Here is a 19,332-nt window from a genome sequence, read left to right on the forward strand (position 1 = left end):
GTCTGCCCTCTGACCTGCCTGTATGAGGGAAGGGGTGAAAGAGAAATGCCCCCAGTCTGTTTGTAGGATGAGAGAGAAATGTGTCCATCTGACCTTTGATGAAAGAGTTGCCCCAGTGTTGCTAGAGAATGGGTGTGACCTGCCCTAGTCGGTCCTGGGATGAGAAAGAACTTTTCCCAGTCTGCCTGGAGGCTAAGAGAACTGCACCCCTCCCTCTTCTTCCAGGAGGAGGGCACCAAGTGTCAGGAATGCAGTGTTTGGAGATTTTGGCCACTGCCCACATGCGGTGGCTCCCCAAATGTGCTGCCTCATCTTCAAAGCACAGGGACTGCACAAAGTCATATGCCTGGTCCTCACTGCAGTTTATGGGGTATCGGCCGGATGCAAGTACAAGGCAGAGGACAGTTACCAGCACAGGGGTCCCACTGAAAGCCAGCCCCATGCAGAAGATGCTCTAGGGTCCTCTGTCCCTCCCCCGTGGCTGGGGTGGAGAACTGCAGTGCTAGGACCACTGGCCCTTGGCAGGTCATATGAGAAGCTTTGCTCATCTACACCCCAGTGTGACCTTCACACTTCAAAGAAGGCTGTTACCCCCACCCCAAAGGCCTGGGCATTAGGATCCTTTCTCATTTTTGTATTAAGGTACAATGTACATACAGTAGATCGCATCTAGTGTTCAGTTCTGACTTGACAGACACACACAGCTGGGTAACAAAGATCATGTCAAAAAAATCTTTAAAGTCCCACAGGTGACTCTAAAGTGCTGCCAGGGTTGGAAACCAACCCACGGAGTCTTGTCTCCTGCTTGTGGGTGGAGGGGAGCTTCCGAAGGAGGCCAGCAAAGAACCCTGCAGAGCTGGGAGGATCCAGCATCCGGCCCCTCGGCCCTGGCGTGCAAGCGGGCCAGACCGTTAGGCACAGCTCCCTGTGGGGCACAGGGACAGGAAGCAGGTTTTAGAGCACCTCAAGGGGGAGGGAGTAACAAGTGGGGAGGGCAGCCCCTCCCAGGACCAGAACCCACTTCCTACTTCACACCAGCACTGGAGGAGGCTGGTGGGGCGGGGGTGCAGGGGCCTTCCCCAGCCTTCTCTTCCCCTTCTTTTCACTGCCCTGCCGGCAGGCACAGGAAGGTGAGGTAACCTGCTCTGAGTGTTTCCAGCCGGCAGGATGGAGGACGAGGAAGGCTCTGAGTATGGCAAACCTGACTTCGTGCTTTTGGACCAAGTGACCATGGAGGACTTCATGAGGAACCTGCAACTCAGGTAGGTCCCCCGCAGGCTCCCCTCCCCCAGGGTCTCCCACCTCAAGTCCTTGAAGAAATCTGAGGGAAAAAGGAAGGCACGCTGCTGTCCAAGGAGGGGGCAGAGGCACATACCCACCCAGACCAGCTGGGACAGAAATGAGCTCCTCAAAGCATGGCCCCAGGGGACAGGAACAGACAAGAAAGCAACTGTCCCTGTCAGGGGGGTCGAGTCAGCACTGGAGCTACCCACCACCCTACCCTGCCCCACCCCTGCCTCCCACACAGTCCAGGCATCTTCTGCCCCTTCTTTCCTGCCCAATGGGGCCAGGGCATGACACTTCTCGGAGAGACAGCCATCAGGCACTCTCTGTCCAGGAGGCACCAGGGGCTGTGCCCTCCTTCCAGCCACTTCCCGGTCAGTTGTTGATGCTACCTCGAGTCATCTCATGCATGGGGTCTGGCCTGAGTCCTGGGGACACTGAGATGAAGCAGTCAGGCCCCACCCTAGGGTCCAAACAATCCCACCGGGTGAGGTGTTGCTCTTGTGGGGTGCACGGAGTATCACAGGACACAGTTGGTAGAAGTGATATTGGAGCCCAATTACCATCAAGGAGGGCAGGTGGAGGGCAGGGAGAAGCCCGGGAGGTGGGGGCATGGCACAGTAGGGTGGCTGTGCAGATAGCTGGGCTTCATGCCAGGATTCCCAGGGAGGAACAGAAGGCCTCCTGCGGTATCCTCGGGAAGCTCCCTGGGCAGCGCCTGGGGACCAGGAGCCCCGATAAGCTCAGAAGTCGAGAGACCGCAGGCCTGGCCCAAGGAGAGGAGGGCTAGCCAGGAAATGAGCTAAGCACTTTGTGTGCATTGTTCTACTCATTCTTACAAAATGAGCTTATGAAACACTGTCCTCTCCATTTTGATGATGAGAACACTGAGCCCTGGAGACGTGGGTGACTTGCACCCCCACCCCCAGCTTGTAGGAGGGCAAGAGTTAGACCCAGGAAAACCCATGTCAGAGGTGGTGGAGAAAGAGGAACCTCAGGACAGGCCCACCCAAGACAGGCTGCCGGGAGACAGGGAGGGGTGGGTACCACACACCAAGGGGAGATGGGTCTGAGGGGCAGGCCTGCCAGTCCTCCTCCCAGGGCCAGAAAGGTCAGAGAAGGACAGACATCTGTCCCCACTGATGACCAAGTTTGTGAAGGGAAGGGTCAAGAAGTCTGAGGCTGTGCCAGGGGAGAGGCAGCAGCCACTGGCCACAGGCTCGGGCGTGGGGGTGCAAAGGCAAGTACATCGGGTGCTGGGCACTGTTGCCCCAACCCCCTCCCTGTCATCTGGGTGGGGCTGGGTGGGGTTCCCTTCTGTCTCTGGGTTCCCGCCCAGGCCTTGAGACAGGAAACAGCCAAGGAGGCCCCTCCTTCTCCTCCCAGCCCAGTCACGCCTTCTCAGCCCCATCTCCCCATCTGCCCTGCGGGGTTCATCCCGGGAGCCAGCCCTGACTCGCAGCGCCCAGTGCAGTCTGGGCAAGTCTGTTCCCTTTGCAAAATGGGTGGTCATGATTCCAGTGACCTTGGGACCCCTGTGGAGAACACTGTGGACCCCAAACTCTATGCTGCAATGGGGACAGGCTCCAAGTGGCTCAGCTCACCCAGGATGGCACCAGGGAGATGCGAGGTCAACACCTGCCCCCTTCCCTTCTCCATTCTCAACCCCTCGCGGTGGGAGTGCTAGCCTACTGGGGCCAGGCCCTGCTGTGGGCTGTGGCGAGAGGCCTGCGGGTGCCCATAAGCCTGTGAGTGCTGAGGTCTGCCCCTGCTGTGTCCAGGTTCGAGAAAGGCCGCATCTACACCTACATCGGTGAGGTGCTGGTGTCCGTGAACCCCTACCAGGAGCTGCCCCTGTACGGGCCTGAGGCCATCGCCAGGTACCAGGGCCGAGAGCTCTATGAGCGGCCACCCCATCTTTATGCCGTGGCCAACGCTGCCTACAAGGCAATGAAGCACCGGTCCAGGGACACCTGCATCGTCATCTCAGGTATCTGTCCCAGCAGCTGGGCGCCCCCTACCCTCGGCATCTTCATTTGTGAACATTTGGGAGGGCCATTAGAGCATCTCCTGCACCCTGTGTCGTGGTGGGGGCCCTAGGACCCCATCTTGCCAGTCTTTGGGGTATGAATGGACACAAGGGAGCTGCGCTAAGAGAGCCAAGCTGGCTGATGCTGTCGACTCTGGTCTTTCTGGCAGGGGAGAGTGGGGCAGGGAAGACAGAAGCCAGCAAGCACATCATGCAGTACATTGCTGCCGTCACCAACCCAAGTCAGAGAGCTGAGGTGGAGAGGTGAGTGGCAACCGGCAGCCCGGGGCCTCAGCATGGCAGGCCAGAGACCTCAGTATGGCCGGAAGGGCTAGCTCTAGGGGCAAGAGACAGGAACTGGAGCCTAGCTCAGGCCAAGTTCAGCAGGAACTTGGGAAGTTTCCAGGTAACGCCAACAGACCCAGAGGTGAGACAGGCTGACCCATGCCAAGGACTTCTCCAGTGGGTGGGTGAGACCTAGCCCAGGGACATGGGCCACCAGCTGGGAGGAGGGAGCAGCGACTGGTAGGGTGAGGATAAGTGCAACAGGGGCTAGAGACGCCTGAAATGGCTCATGGACAGGGGAGCAGGCTCCCCATGGGGGATTCCATGGAAACCTGGAGAAGCTGGTGGGCCTCGGCCAGGATGGCCAAGCATGCCAGGTGGCTGTGTGGGTGATGGCCAGGAGCCTGCAAACCAGGAAACCAGGGCTGTCCCTTATGGAAGCAGCTTCCTGTGTCCTCGCCGGTCTCTTCTTGTTAAGAGGCAGTAAGATGGGTGAGATGGGATTCAGGGGGGACAAGCACTGTCAGTTCCTGAGCACGTATGGCCAGCACCACTGCCCACCCCTGCAGCTGGAGGTCTAAGGCCCGGTGGTCAGAACGGCCCCTCCTCCCCAGCCTGCAGCTGAGGCCCGGGAGGGAAAGAGGTAGCCATGAGAAACAAGGACCTCAGTGCTATACAGACCGTGCTGAGCACAGCCAGCTTGGCAAGTGCATTTCCCAGCCTCTCGGAGGTGAAGTGACCATCACACAACCTCAGAGGCAGCATTGGGCGAGGCCAGGCCATTGGCTCCGTCTCAGCAAGTTCAGAGGAACCCATCCTGAGATGCTGTGACTTCTGTGGGGAAGACTTGGGGGCAGGGACAGCATTTCCCAGATGGGAAGCCTTTGCCTTGAGCCCCAGCCCCTCTGCCCCCACAGGGTCAAGGACGTGCTGCTCAAGTCCACCTGTGTGCTGGAGGCCTTTGGCAATGCCCGCACCAACCGCAATCACAACTCCAGCCGCTTTGGCAAGTACATGGACATCAACTTCGACTTCAAGGGGGACCCGATCGGGGGACACATCCACAGCTACCTCCTGGAGAAGGTGGGCAGGTGGGCTGAGGAGACCCCCATGGGGAGCCTTGGCTAAGACCCATCCCAGGCCTGGGAATGGTGCAGCTTAGGAGGGCTAGGCTCTCTCTCCCTGTGGCCCTTCTCTGGGCCTCAGTGTCCTCATAGGGCTCTCTGACCCCCAGCCTGCCTTGCACCTGGGAATTCCCAGGCCTGAGTCCATCTGCCCCTCTCTCCTCAGTCTCGGGTCCTCAAGCAGCACGTGGGTGAAAGAAACTTCCATGCCTTCTACCAGGTAAGCCACTGAGGACAGGGGGAGGAGGAAAAATGGGATGGGGAAGGGGAGGGCAGCAAGCCAGCCAGCTTGTGACCCTTCCGTCGCTACCCCAATTCCCCCTCTCTGCCCACTCAATCCACCTAGCCCATTGTCCCCACTCCCCACCACACGCACCCCAACCAGCACCCCACACCCCAGAAAAAGAGGGTGTGAGCTCGTGGGGAACAAATTCAGGGTGTCCCCTTTATCTGAGACACTTGCAGATGAGGGCTCTCTGGAACCCAGAAAGTGTCTCTGTGAACAATAAGCTCCTCACTGAGGTGGACATCCTCTGGGATGCAGGCAGTGTCTCTACTGGTATCAGAGCTCAGCCCTGAAATGGTGCTCCTGGGGACACAGGCATTGACTCTGAGCACCTCTCTGAGATAAGCTCTCCCAGGGACTGTCTCCACAAGGTTTGACGCCCCACTGAGGTGGGAGCTCCCTGGAAACAAATAGCATCTCTGCAGTCTCAGAGCTTGACACTGAAGTGGAGCTCCCTGGCACCCCATTGGTGTGTTCCCAAACTCTGGGCTGCCCACCGTGTCCCCTGGGACACAGGCAGTGTTTCCACAGACGCCGAACTGCCCCACTGAACTGGGAGCACCCTGGGACTTGGGCAGTGTCTCTAGGGACCTGGAGCTCCCCACCGAGGTAGGAGTTCCCTGCAGTACAGATACGGTCCCAGCAACTCCCAGCTCCCAGTGCAGCCCGAGCTCCCCGGGACGCAGCAGTGTCTCCACAGACTCGGGGCTACGTTCTGAGGCCTGAGCTCCCTGGTCCACAGGCGGCCTTTCCAAGGACTCTGAGCTCCTTGCTGAGGTGGGAGCTCCCTGAGACAAACACAGTGTCTCACAGACTCTGCTCCCCGTGAGACTGGAGATCCCTGGGTGGCGGGCAGGGTCTCCAGAGACTAGGAACCACCCACTGAGGTGGAAGCTTTCTGGGATGCGGAAGTGTCTTTAAGGACTCTGAGCTTCCATGGTGTGGTGCTCCCTGATGGCTCTGACTTCCCACTGAAATCACACTGCCTGGGACACAGGCAGTGTCTGTAAGGACTCAGCTCCACTGAGGTGGGAGCCCCCTGGGAACTCTCCAGTGAGTCTGCGCTGAGGTGGGAGCTCACTGGGAAACCAGCAGCGTCTTTGTGGACTCTGCGCTTTCCTTGAGGTGAAAGCAGCCTGAGACCCTGGCAGTGTCTCCAAAGACTGAGCATCCCCCTGGTGGGAGGCCCTGGGAACACAGAGGGCGCCTCCCCAATCACAGCACTCACAGAAATGAAGCTCCCTGGGACTCTGGCAGGATCTCTTTCTCTCTCTCTCTCGCTTTTTTTTTTTTTTAACATCATTTATTGCTAACATGAATTCAAAGCAAGTATACAGTTTTTTGATACTAGAACAAATCAGGAAATCAAGACATGATTGCCATCATAAAATCTTAATCTTCAGAGAACAACGTTTCCACAAGGTTGGCCTGAAGACACTCAGATTCTACCAGTTTTTGACGTGTTCCATACTTAAGTCGTGTAGGCACTGCTGTTACTATCAGGTTTTTTTCTGAAGCCATTATTTGGAGCTTTCCAATAAGGCTTGTCTCCTACTTGGCAGTAGATGAACACACATCCTTCACGAACGTGCTTCAGCCCCTCTCGTGTGACTGGTTCAGCCTGCACGCAGTCGGGGCACCAGCTTTCCCCTCTAGTGTCCTTAGAACCCAAAAAGGAGGCGAAAATGGTCTTGCCATTGTGCTGCTCCACCGCCCAGTGGAACCCGAAGCTGGACACACTCACCTCCTCTTAGTGGGCCATTGGCATGACTTGGAGCTGCTGCAGGCGGGGCCCACGTGGGCCTCTGGCAGGGTCTCTACAGACTCTTACCTCCCCACTGAAGTGTGAGATTTTGGGACGTGGGCAGGGTCTCCCTGGACTCACAGTTCACGATTGAAGAGGGAGTTCGCTGGCACATGGCAGTGTCTCTAATGACTCTGAGCTCCCCGATGAGGGGATTGCCCCCTGGGATGTTGCCAGGGTCTCCGCAGACTCTGAGCTCCCCATGAGATGGGAGCTCCATGGAATTTGGGCAGGGTCTCCGTGAACTATGAACTCTCCACTGAGGCAGGAGCTCCCTGGGACACGGAGTTTTTTTCACAGACTCTGAACTCCTATGAAATGGAGCTCTTTGGAGCATGCACAGTGTCTTTAAGGACTCTGAGCTACCAACCATCGTGGGAGCTCAGTGGGACACGTGAAGCAGTGTCTCCATGGACTCTGGGCTGCCCACTCAGGTGGGCCTGGTCTTGGACACAGGGAGTGTCTCTGCCAACTCTGGGCTCTGCTCTGAGGTAAGAGCCCCCTGGGACAGGGAAATATGTCCTTGGCTTTTGAACTCCCACCAAAGTGGAGCTCACTGGGACAGTGGTGTGTAGGGCCACAGCCCTACAGGGTCATGGGGTGTCCCCTATCACTGTGCTGAGGCACTGGATCTGAAAAGTAAAGAGACAGGACACAGACAGACTGGAAAAGACAGCTGGACTCAGGGGGCCACGCCACTTACAAACCGTGACAGGCAAGGCCACAAACGCCCAGAAGTGTCTGTATTTATTGGGTACGAGACAGGGGGAATGATAGTGAGTGAGGTCATCTTAAAGGACAGTGATAGAGTCAAGACAATCACATGAGCAATAAGCAAGAGGTCCACCCTCATTAGGTCACCGAGGCAAGGAGGAGGGCTGTGCGCAGTGAAGAGGGTGCAGTGTGCGACGTCTCTATCTAGAGGCAGGCTACTTCTAGGGAATTCTACAGGAGGTTACTTTGAGCGGCAACAGAGCTGACGAGGTCCATGGCCACCTGCTGGCAGCTTCCAGTGATTTCTATAGGGGGATGATCTGAATCAGCACAGTAGCTAGAGAGCTGACAAGTTATACAGTCACCAAGTGCGGTTATACTGGAGGAGTTTTAAGCCCTCGGAGGCTCACAGGATTGCTGGTCTGATGGCGGTCTTCCGCAAGAACTGGACGCAAGGTGCTACAACTCCTTTTTCAGGAGGAGAGGCTCTTGCTCCAAGCCTACCATACAGCAGGGTATCTTTACAATACTGAATGCTGCTGCCTGGGTCAAAGATTCTTGTCCTGGTATAACTGTTTTTCCCTTAAATCATGCTCTGCACTCTGTCTGCACTAGACATTCCTCCAACTATAAGCAAGACATACTTATAAATATATAGCTGTTTATCCCTTATTCCTCTGACTATGAACTACGATATAATTATATATATATATATATGGAAATAACTGAGTAGTAAGATATTCTTCAGGCACTAATTATTCCAACTATAAACTAATACATGATTATATATGAAGAATTATATAAAGGAAACAACTGAGTAATAACACTATAAACTAGGATATTCTTCAGGCACTAATTGTGCCGGGGATCTGCTTAGCTCTCCTTCCTCAGTGCCCAGATGTGGGGCTTACCCACAGTGGCAGTGTGTCCATGGGTTCTGAGCTCCCACTGAAGTGGAGCTCCCTGGGACTCAGGCAGTGTCCAAGAACTCTGAGTTTCCCTCAACCCCCTGGAACACAGGAGGTGTCCATGCAGACTCTGAGCTTCCACGAAGTGGGGCTGTCTGGGCCACTGGCGGTGTCCATATGGTCTTTGAGCTCCTCACGGAGCTGAGAGCTCCCTGGGACATGGGCAGTGTCTCCATAGACTCCACTCCCCTCTGAGGTGGAAGCTCTCTGCGACATGACCATTGTCTCTGTGGAATCTGAGCTTCCCACTGGGGGGAGCCCTTGGGACACAGGGCAGCGTCTCCACAGACTCTGAGCTCCCACTGAAGTGGAGCCCTCTGGAATAACAGCAAGATCTCCATGGACTCTTCCCTCCAGTGAAGTGGGAACTTTTGGGACATAGGCAGTGTCTCTATGGACTCTGAGCTCCCTGCTGAGGTGGGAGTTAATGCGGCACCGGTCGTGTCTCCACAGACGCTGAGCCCCCTAGGATGTGGGCTCTCCCTGGGAAGAGAGCCATGTCTCCACAGAACTGAGCTGCCTACTGAGGTGGGATCCCCCTGGGTCTAGGGCAGTATCACCACAAGGTCTGAGCTCCCCACCAAGATGAGATCTGGCACAAAGACAGTGTCTTCACGGCAGAGTCATAGCTCCCACTGAAGTGGAGCTCCGTCACCCACTGAACAGCAAAACGGAGCTCACTGGCACACAGAAAATGTTCACACTGTCTGACCTTCCTCCGTCTTTGTTGGTTCAATGCTGGAAGGAAGCACAAGTCTGTTTGTTCTCCTGCCTCTGTGTGTGTACGGGGGAACATCCTGGGAGCTTATTTGTCTAAAGGGTGTCTGTGTCCTCTAGTTGCTGAGAGGCAGTGAGGACAAGCAGCTGCATGAACTGCACTTGGACAGAAACCCTGCTGTATATAATTTCACACGCCAGGGAGCAGGACTCAACATGACTGTGCACAGTGTGAGTGTGAGGGGCACCAAGGGCTCAAATTGGGCTCAGTGTCAGGGCCTGAGTGTGGTGGCAGGGAATGGGCAGCACTCAGCACAGGCCAGGGTAATGTGAACTGTTTGGGTGAGTGGGGAGGGTGCTCGGGACGGAGGGAAAATGGCTGATGGAGGGGACAGAGTGCAGGGGTGAGCAGGTGCTGAGGCTGGAGGAATCAGGGTTCAGGGAGGGGACAGGGGACAGGGGTGATCAGGTGCCTGGGATGGAGGAATCAAGGTTCAAGGGGGACAGGTGTCCTGGGCTCAGTGTGGCTTTGGAGTGATGGATCCTTCTCCCCTAGGCCTTGGACAGTGATGAGCGGAGCCACCAGGCAGTGATCGAGGCCATGAGGGTCATTGGCTTCAGTCCTGAAGAGGTGGAGTCTGTGTATCGCATCCTGGCTACCATACTGCACCTGGTGAGTCTGGCTCAGAGGTCTGGGAGGGCTACCTCCCCACCGGGGTTTCCCAGCTACCTCCCCACGGGGTTTCCAGGAGGCACCCAAGGAGGAGGAGGAGACTGGCTGGAGATTCCCCAGCAATGTGGCTGGGCTGACTGTCTCTTCTGAAGAAACTGAGCTGCTTGAGTGATAAGCTCAGTTGGTATGTGGTACAGAGCCCATTCTTAGGGCCAGGGCGGCCGAGCACAGTAAAAGCTGAGCATCATACAGACCGCCTCTTAGTGCAGTCATGTGTGGCTTTGGGTGCATTACTCAGTGCCTCTTGGCCTCAGTTCTCTCAGTACTGCAGGGCTCCTCTGGCTGCTGGGAGGATGCAATGGGGTCATTCACATATCATTTGGACTCAAGGCCTTGGCAAAGACTCCGGTGTACCCCTTCCCCCAATCTCTGGCTGTGCCTGTGCCCATGGTGGCCAGCTGACCACGCTGGTCTGAGAAGGAGCTGGGCTCCACTGCATCCATGTCCCCTGCTCTCCGTCCTCCTTCCTGTCCAAAGTTGTCCAGGCTCCTTTGGGACGTGGAGCCTGGACTGTTCATGGTTTTCCCATCACCAGGGAAACATCGAGTTTGTAGAGACAGAGGAGGATGGGCCACAGAAGGAGGGCCTGGCAGTGGCCGAGGAGGCACTGGTGGACCATGTGGCTGAGCTGACAGCCACACCCCGGGACCTTGTGCTCCGCTCCCTGCTGGCTCGCACAGTTGCCTCAGGAGGCAGGGAACTCATAGAGAAGGGCCACACTGCGGCTGAGGCCAGCTACGCCCGGGATGCCTGTGCCAAGGTACTTTGGGGGCAGGCACAGGGAGGGAAGTCCAGGAGGTCTTCATGGGGGAGGCCAGTCCAGAGGCAGCAGGAAGCATGGTGTTCCTATCCCGCAGGCTGTGTACCAGCGGCTGTTTGAGTGGGTGGTGAACAGGATCAACAGTGTCATGGAACCCCGGGACCGGGACCCTCGGCGTGATGGCAAGGACACAGTCATTGGCGTGCTAGACATCTATGGCTTCGAGGTGTTTCCCGTCAACAGGTGGGTGGCTGGCCAACCACGTCTCCACCTCTGATGCCCAGCGGCCTTGCCCACTTAGTCCTGGAAACCTTGGCTGGGGCTGGGCAGCAAGAATGTGTGGGTTTCTCCCAGCTGGTTCCTGGGCCCAAGGCTCATGGCTCCCAAGCCTGCCTCAGCTGCATCCCCCGGCCATTGGTGCCCTGATGGAAGGCAGAATTACGAGGGATGAGTAACTCCTGGTTGTGACTCCCATGTCCACTCCAGAATGCACATGCAGGAGGTGTGGGTGGAGTAAAGGGGGAGTCCAGGGCAGGGAAGCCACATGGGGTGCTGGCACCAGAACCCTCCATGAACATTACCAGAGATGTTCAGGAGTTACCAGCCATTACCATGCACTCCACAAGCAGCAACCTCTCCTCTGAAAAGCCCACCCCACCCCCAGCTTCGAGCAGTTCTGCATCAACTACTGCAATGAGAAGCTGCAGCAGCTATTCATCCGGCTCATCCTGAAGCAGGAGCAGGAGGAGTACGAGCGCGAGGGCATCACCTGGCAGACTGTGAGCACTGTGGCCTGGAGGGCGGGCAGGTGGCAGGGTGTGGAGGGGCCTCAGCCCCTGGGGAGGGGCCCGGACTGGCCTGGCAGGTGGCTGAGTGTAGGGCGGAGGAGGGGAGGTGGCCTGAAGGGTCTTAGGAGCCTCTCTGCTGGCTGCATCCGTCCCAGGTTGAGTATTTCAACAACGCCATCATCGTGGACCTGGTGGAGCGGCCTCACCGTGGCATCCTGGCCGTGCTAGACGAGGCCTGCAGCTCTGCCGGCACCATCACTGACCGAATCTTCCTGCAGACCCTGGACACGCACCACCGCCATCACCTGCACTACACCAGCCGCCAGGTGCCCCCAGCTGTCCCAGTGCTGCCACAGTGGGCTGGTGGGACCTGTCCCACAGGCACCACACTGCCCACGCTCGTGGGCCCTGGGTGGGGACCCAGCTTTGGTGCCATTGTCATCACTGTGGTGACCTTCCCTGCCCTGGCGGTGGGGAGGCAGGGCTATCCCCCCACACACACCTTTTGTGCCTTGACCCGTGTGTTCCCATAGCTCTGTCCCACAGATAAGACCATGGAATTTGGCCGAGACTTCCGGATCAAGCACTATGCAGGGGACGTCACGTAAGGGCCCCCTCCCATCACATCCCTGGCCTTCCCACAGGCACCATGGCATGTGTCATGGGGCAGGAGTGCTTCAGGAAGTGGCTGGGAGACAGGTGTTATGGCCCCTTCTGCCACCTCATCCCTTTAAGACACTGAAAACATGCCCGACAGCAGATTTACAAGTGAAGAGCAGGAAACAGGGTTTGAGGATAGCGGTTAATCATGGCTGCATTCTTCTGACAGCTTTTAAAAAAAATACCCATGTTTCATGTCTGGGCCCAACCCTATACAAGCATCTGTGGGATGGGGGGGCTGCAGGCTGGTGACATGGGGGTGGGAAGGGAGCAGAGGGTGCAGAGGGGGTCAAGATTCTGCATTTCTAACAAGCTCCCAGGTGAGGCCTCACTACCATACTTAGAGCACACTCCCAGTACCAAAGCCTGGGTGTCCTTCAGAGGTTGTCATGATGACTATTAATTTATGTGTTGCTTTCCACATCCCAAATGATTAAGGTGACTCACAGAGAGGTGCAAGTATTTCATGAGAACTTCTCAAGGAGAGGAAATAGAGTAGATGTTGATGGCAAAAAAGCCCAATGTCATCTACATGTATCTGTTCACAAAATCTACGCCCTGCCTGCATGAGGTGGTTCGCGCCTATAACCCCAGTACTTTGGGAGGCTGAGGTGGATGGAACACTCGAGGCCAGGAGTTCAAGACCAGCCTGGCCAACATGGCGAAATCCCATCTATACTAAAAATACAAAAATTATCTGGGCATGGTGTCATGTGCCTGTAATCCCAGTTACTCGGGAGGCTGAGGCACAATAATTGCTTGAACCCAGGAGATGGAGGTTGTGGTGAGCTGAGATCGTACCACTGCACTCGAGCCTGGGCAACAGAGTGAGACTATTTCTCAAAAAAAAAAAAATATATATATATATATATATATATATCTCCATTCCTTGAGCCTTCACAGGTGCTACAGGTGGAGCCAAGATTTGGCACTAATCTTTCTTTTTTTTTTTTTTTTTGAGACGAAATCTCCCTCCCAGACTGAAGGGCTCCTGCAACCTCCTATGTTTAAGCAGTTCTCCTGTCTCAGTCTTTTGAGTAGCTGGGATTACAGGTGCACGCCACCATGCCTGGCTAATTTTTTTTTTTTTTTTTTTTAGTAGAGACGGGGTTGGCCAGGATGTTGGCCAGGATGGTCTTGATCTCCTGACCTCATGATCTGCCCATCTCGGCCTCCCAAAGTGCTGGGATTACAGGCATGAGCCACTGTGCTGGTTCTGGCACTGACCTTTCTAGCAGTCCAAGAACTAGACAGTGATTTTGAGGCTTTCAGTGTCCACACATCAAAATAGACCTAGGACTCAGGAGTTCCTAGTCATAGCTATGGACAGTAGCCGCTGTTTATCAAAACTCAGTAGGCACTGTTCTGAGCAACTGATGTACACTGAGGCACAGAGAGGTTGAATGGCTTAGGCAAGGTCACACAGCATGCATATGGTAGATGCAGGACTCAGTGCTAGGACATCTGGCTTTAGAGCTGGGGGCTTAACCACTTAACTCAACTTCTAGGAGAGAAATGTCTCCTGAGGGAGGGAGTCTTAGGTGATGAAAGAGAAAGCAGGTGTGAGGGGGAAAGAGAGGAGCCAAGGCAGAGGGAGGAAGAGAGACTGATGGGAAGAGAGTGGGGCTGCTGGGGTTATCAGCACTCTGGCCTGGCAACCCCCACCCCTGCTCCCTCACTGGCCCTGGCTTCTGGCAGGTACTCCGTGGAGGGCTTCATCGACAAAAACAGAGATTTCCTCTTCCAGGACTTCAAGCGGCTGCTGTACAACAGGTGAGCATGGCTTGCTGGGCACCAAAGGGAGGGCCAGGGCCCTGGCGTCCCAGAGACTCTGGGGTCTGACCCCCACCCCCACCTGATGAGTAGGGTGAGGGTCAGGCATTGACTATCGGCAGCACAGAGGCAGGCGGGGCTGCCCTCCCTGAGGGTGGGTAGGAATGTGGCCTGTGTCTGCAGCACAGACCCCACTCTGCGGGCCATGTGGCCAGATGGTCAGCAGGACATCACAGAGGTGACCAAGCGCCCCCTGACAGCCGGCACACTCTTCAAGAACTCTATGGTGGCCCTGGTGGAGAACCTGGCCTCCAAGGTATGTCCCAAACCTCCCCACCCTGGCTCTTCTGGATCCTTCTCTCTGTCCCTTAGGTGCCAAATAGGGTCCCAACCACCTCTATACACCATAGTGGTGGGGGGAGCGTTCTTGTCCTGTCTATATGAGCCACATCTGCTCTAGCAGGGGACTCCATCCACTGCACAGGTGAGACATGTGGCCTCAGGGGCTGGGCTGAGGCTTGATCAGTTATGGGGAACCCAGCTTTCTCCTTGCCCCATTGTCTCTTGAACAGGGAGGGGCTTGGGGAGACCCTGCTGGGGGGCTGGCTTGGCCCAGCCTAGCTCTTGGCAAAAACCCAGGATTCTACTGGCAGGTGGGGCCAGAGGGACAGGAAACTAGCACAAGCTTTCTTGGGAAGCTTTGGATCCAAAGTCAGAGGGGTAACAGGTGAAGGGTGGGGGAGAGGACATATTAGGGTGAACTTAGCAACAGAACATCAAGAGATGTCAGCTGTTCTTGGAAGGAGAGAAGGAAGGCAGATGGGGCGAGGCCTGCTCCTGTCCCCCTTACTCCCGGGCTGGAACCTGGCTCTGAACCTGGCCTCACTGGCCTCTGCCCAACACTTAGGACTTCCAGGGCCCTTGTTCTGCTGAGTTCCCTTGTTCCCAACTCTCCTCCTGGCCTGAGACCTTGAGGGGTTGGGAAGCCCCTGGTGTGGGGCAGGGTGCACAGTGCTGCTGGGCAGACCCTTTCCAAGTCCCCTCTGTCCCTGCAGGAGCCCTTCTATGTCCGCTGTATCAAGCCAAACGAGGACAAGGTGGCTGGGAAGCTGGATGAGAACCACTGTCGCCACCAGGTCGCATACCTGGGGTTGTTGGAGAATGTGAGGGTCCGCAGGGCTGGCTTTGCTTCCCGCCAGCCCTACTCTCGATTCCTGCTCAGGTACTGGCACCTGCCACCCATCACTCTGTAGGCCGTAGTCCCTGTGTGGAGCCCAAGGGGTAGGAGCAGAGGGTCCCCAAACAGCACATCACAAACAACAATGCAAGGAGGAACCAGCATGCTGTTGGCCTCAAGACACCAAAATGTCTGGGAGGACATGTGTGTGAGCACACGCATGTGGGGACACACAGGTGGGAACACTGGTGTGAGGACTGCATGAGGACATGTGAGGACGTGTGTATTATAGGGAGACAAGTGTGCACAGGTGTCAAAGGTGCTCCAGAAACTCACTGAGAGGATTTCTGCCCTGGGGACACTCTGTACACTGCTGTCCCCTCAGGTGTGGGGTGGGCAGGATGGGCTCCATGATCTCTCCTTGAAGGCTGGGCCACATTGCCCTATCCTGTGGTGACAGGTACAAGATGACCTGTGAGTACACATGGCCCAACCACCTGCTGGGCTCTGACAAGGCAGCTGTGAGCGCTCTTCTGGAGCAGCATGGGCTGCAGGGGGATGTGGCTTTTGGCCACAGCAAACTATTCATCCGCTCGCCCCGGACACTGGTCACACTGGAGCAGAGCCGAGCCCGCCTCATCCCCATCATTGTGCTGCTGTTGCAGAAGGTGAGGTGGGTGGGGCAGGCAGGCATCCACTATGGGGATGGGGAAAGCATGTGTCCCAGGGGCCACAAACACTCTTGTAAGTTTCACAGGCATCTCTGCTTGATGGAGATAGGCCATGGAGTGCTCAATAAATGCTTAGGGCCAGGGTTGGGGTTCAGGGTCGGGGCCTGGCTGAATTTGACTGTGTATCCCATCCCGCCTGGCCCACCCAGGCATGGCGGGGCACCTTGGCAAGGTGGCGCTGCCGGAGGCTGAGGGCTGTCTACACCATCATGCGCTGGTTCCGGAGACACAAGGTGCGGGCTCACCTGGCTGAGCTGCAGCGGCGATTCCAGGCTGCAAGGCAGCCGCCGCTCTACGGGCGTGACCTTGTGTGGCCACTGCCCCCCGCTGTGCTGCAGCCATTCCAGGACACCTGCCAAGCGCTCTTCTCCAGGTACTGCCCTCAGCCCACCACACTTTCCATTCAGCCAGCATCCACTGAACACCTGAACCCATCATCCTGGGCCTGCAGTGCCTGGATGGGAGTACACACCAGTCCCCTGACAGGTGGGAAGGGGGGTGCTGTGCCACATTAGCTGACTGTCCACATCCCACAGATGGTGCAGACCCCTGACCATCTTGGGTACTATGATGGGCATTCAAGGTCCAGGGCTGCAGCCTGCAGGGGGAGGCCCGTCAGAGCTAGGAAGTCGGGGGATTCTGCATCTGAGCAGGGTCTTGAGGGCTGAGTAGGAGTTCTCCAGAAGGAGGGGCACAGAGCATGCTCAGATGGAAGGGTTCTGGGCAGCTGCTATTCTTTGGGCCACCTTCTAGGAAGAAGTGTTAGGCACAAGGGGACGAGACCAGAGAGGCCAGCAGAGGAGACATGAAATGCAGCCAGTGCCAGGCTGAGGGCTCAGCTTCCTCCGTGGAGAGCGGGTTCAGGGAGCACAGTAACACATGGCCAGCATTGGTCTGACTGCATGCCCTCTCCCAGGTGGCGGGCCCGGCAGCTGGTGAAGAACATCCCCCCTTCAGATATGGCTCAGATCAAGGCCAAGGTGGCCGCCATGGCGACCCTGCAAGGGCTTCGTCAGGACTGGGGCTGCCGGCGAGCCTGGGCCCGAGACTACCTGTCCTCCGTAAGTGCTAGGCGAATCCAGGGCTGCCAGGGGGAAGTGGCCTGCCAAAGAGGGCTCTTGGCTAACGCTGTGTACAGGTCCCCCCAGATGTCCTCTACCAGGCCTGGGGTTGTCTGTCCTGGTGGCCCTGCACCCCAGCCCCCACCAGAGCTCTGCAAGGTCTCAACCTGGGCTTCAGGAACAGTGGCCTTTGGGAGTGGGTGTGGACGACAGGAGGGCCAGACTCAGACACAGCCTAGAAATCAACACAAGAGGGCTCTGTGCCCTCGGGAAATCCAGGGCTGCTCAGCTCACGAACATGTCTGTGACTCAGTTTCCCGAGATGAAGGACAGTTGTGCTGATTCACACAGTGCTGCCATCAACTGAGTCTGGTCCTATGACTCAATCCCAAGCAGTCCCCTCCCCTCCATCTGTCCTCAGGCTACTGACAATCCCACAGCATCAGGCCTGTTTGCTCAGCGACTAAAGACACTTCGGGACAAAGATGGCTTCGGGGCTGTGCTCTTTTCTAGCCACGTCCGCAAGGTTAGAAGCTGATGCTGAGTTTTGGGGGGGCACTTGGGAGAGACTGGAGCCAACCCCAGCACAGTCCCAGCTGCTCCTGACACTCCCAAAACTGTCATCACTGGGGAGGGGAGCCAGTAGGGACTGCCGGGGCTGGGGCCCTGGTGGGTGACAGGGCAGCACCAGCCTGGGCCCAGCCACCTCTCCCACAGGTGAACCGCTTCCGCAAGATCCGGAACCGGGCCCTCCTGCTCACGGACCGGCACCTCTATAAGCTGGACCCCGACCGGCAGTACCGGGTGATGCGGGCTGTGCCCCTTGAGGCGGTGAGCAACGTGGGTTGCGGGCAGTGCGCAGCATCTGCAAGGGGCACTGCTGGGCTGCCCGGGGCACTGCCTCAGTCTTCTCCCCCACTGTCTAGCTGTGATGGTCCAGACCATCCTAAAACTCAGCCGTTGGTGGCACCCAAATTGAAAACCCTGCAGTGGCTTCCCATGCCCACAGGGTTAAGGGTCTGGTCCTGTGATCCCCACCATCACAGCCACCTTTCCCTACACTCCCACACTCTAGCTAAGCCAAATGGTCTCCTGTCCAGACTTGTGCCCGACTGGGGGTTCTCCCACCCGGGCATGCTGGGACCTGAGTCCTCGCCACAGTGTTCAGGGCCTCCTTTGGGATATTGTCCCCCAACTCTGGAACCTTCTGCCGGGCCCTGTGGCCTACTTGCTCCCTTCATTAGCAGCTGCTATTCCCATAAATTGTCTTGCACACAAGACGGGGCAGAGATCAAGGCCAGACTACCTCTGGGTCTCCCAGAGTTTCAGGGGTCCCATGACTGTCCCAAAAGAAGGGGCAGGGATGCCGCAGCCGGCCCGCAGCCAGCGAGGTTGTTTAAAAGTAGTAAAAGTGACCTAGAACTAAAAACGGCTCCTCCAGGCGGTAGTAGCATATGCAAGAGCTCAGCAGCACAGGCGAGCAGTGGCGGCCCTATTGGACAGCAAGGATCTAGAACCCTTCGTCCTGGAGAAAATCCTATTGTGCAGCGTCCTCGCCCAACTTTCCCCCAGTCAGCAGGGCCCGGAAAGGGAGGAGGGGGGCGGTGGGGAGCTGGTAGCCCCGGCGAGGGCGGCGCTCCCGGGTGCCGGTGCGGGTTCGGGAGAGGCTTCCCGGGAGGGGGTGAGTCCGACCGGGCTGGGGTGCGGGTCGGGGCGGCTGCACCCTGACCCCGCGCTCCGCTCAGGTGACGGGGCTGAGCGTGACCAGCGGAGGGGACCAGCTGGTGGTGCTGCACGCCCGCGGCCAGGACGACCTCGTGGTGTGCCTGCACCGCTCCCGGCCGCCGCTGGACAACCGCGTCGGGGAGCTGGTGGGCGTGCTGGCCGCGTACTGCCAGGGGTAAGTGCGGGCCGGGCGGTGGCAGGCGCGGAGCCCCGGCCGCCGGGCCGCCCTGACCGCTCCTCCTGCCGCAGGGAGGGCCGCGCCTTGGAGGTCCGCGTCTCCGACTGCATCCCGCTGAGCCAGCGCGGGGCACGGCGCCTCGTGTCCGTGGAGCCCAGGCCCGAGCAGCCAGAGCCCGATTTCCGCTGCGCCCGCGGCACCTTCACCCTGCTCTGGCCCAGCCGCTGAGCGCCCGCACCCTCCGCACCCCGAGGCCACCGACTGTACGCCCCCCACGCCCCGCGCGCTGCCAATAAACCCCCTGAGTCCGCCCGCCCGCCTGCTAGCCGCTGCCGCCCCACCTGTAAGGGCTCCGGCTGCCGCCTTGGCCGGGTCGGCCCGCGCCCCGCTTACCCGCTGGGGCCCCGACTGCAGGAGGCCCGGCGACCCGGCTGGGGACAGGAGCCGCTTTCCAGAGGAAGCAGTGCCCTTTGTGCCCCCGCCTTCCCGGTCCACGTTGTTGTCCCTTGACCCTCTCCACAGGGCTCCTGGCCTT

At 57.7% G+C, this 19,332-nt stretch overlaps 1 protein-coding gene and 1 pseudogene across 4 annotated transcripts; one reads left to right on the forward strand and one right to left on the reverse strand.

The window, feature by feature from the left end:
- The first annotated feature begins 1,016 nt into the window (after positions 1-1,016).
- On the forward strand, positions 1,017-19,109 carry MYO1G (myosin IG). 3 transcript variants are annotated; one of them, XM_032244311.1, is made up of 22 exons: positions 1,017-1,262; positions 3,066-3,274; positions 3,484-3,577; positions 4,516-4,681; positions 4,889-4,942; positions 9,332-9,442; positions 9,768-9,884; positions 10,480-10,704; positions 10,802-10,947; positions 11,369-11,483; positions 11,648-11,818; positions 12,026-12,096; positions 13,848-13,925; positions 14,109-14,241; positions 14,981-15,147; positions 15,563-15,770; positions 15,983-16,206; positions 16,750-16,894; positions 17,316-17,420; positions 17,612-17,725; positions 18,640-18,794; positions 18,869-19,109. In XM_032244311.1, exons 1-22 carry the CDS (start codon positions 1,168-1,170, stop codon positions 19,023-19,025), a joined length of 3,060 nt encoding a protein of 1,019 aa, XP_032100202.1. In that variant the 5' UTR covers positions 1,017-1,167; the 3' UTR covers positions 19,026-19,109. The 3 variants fall into 3 exon arrangements, with proteins under 3 accessions (XP_032100202.1, XP_032100203.1, XP_032100204.1); XM_032244312.1 differs by having other exon boundaries at positions 13,851-13,925; XM_032244313.1 differs by lacking the exons at positions 1,017-1,262; positions 3,066-3,274; positions 3,484-3,577; positions 4,516-4,681; positions 4,889-4,942 and adding an exon at positions 6,712-7,303.
- On the reverse strand, positions 6,367-6,770 carry LOC116527361 (annotated as a pseudogene). Its single transcript, XR_004258515.1, has one exon. The product of XR_004258515.1 is annotated as a thioredoxin domain-containing protein 17 pseudogene (transcript).
- Positions 19,110-19,332: the final 223 nt, after the last annotated feature.

The sequence above is a fragment of the Sapajus apella genome, unplaced genomic scaffold (genome assembly GCF_009761245.1).
Source record: "Sapajus apella isolate SASKATOON/1434 unplaced genomic scaffold, GSC_monkey_1.0 scaffold54, whole genome shotgun sequence".
NCBI lineage: Eukaryota > Metazoa > Chordata > Mammalia > Primates > Cebidae > Sapajus > Sapajus apella.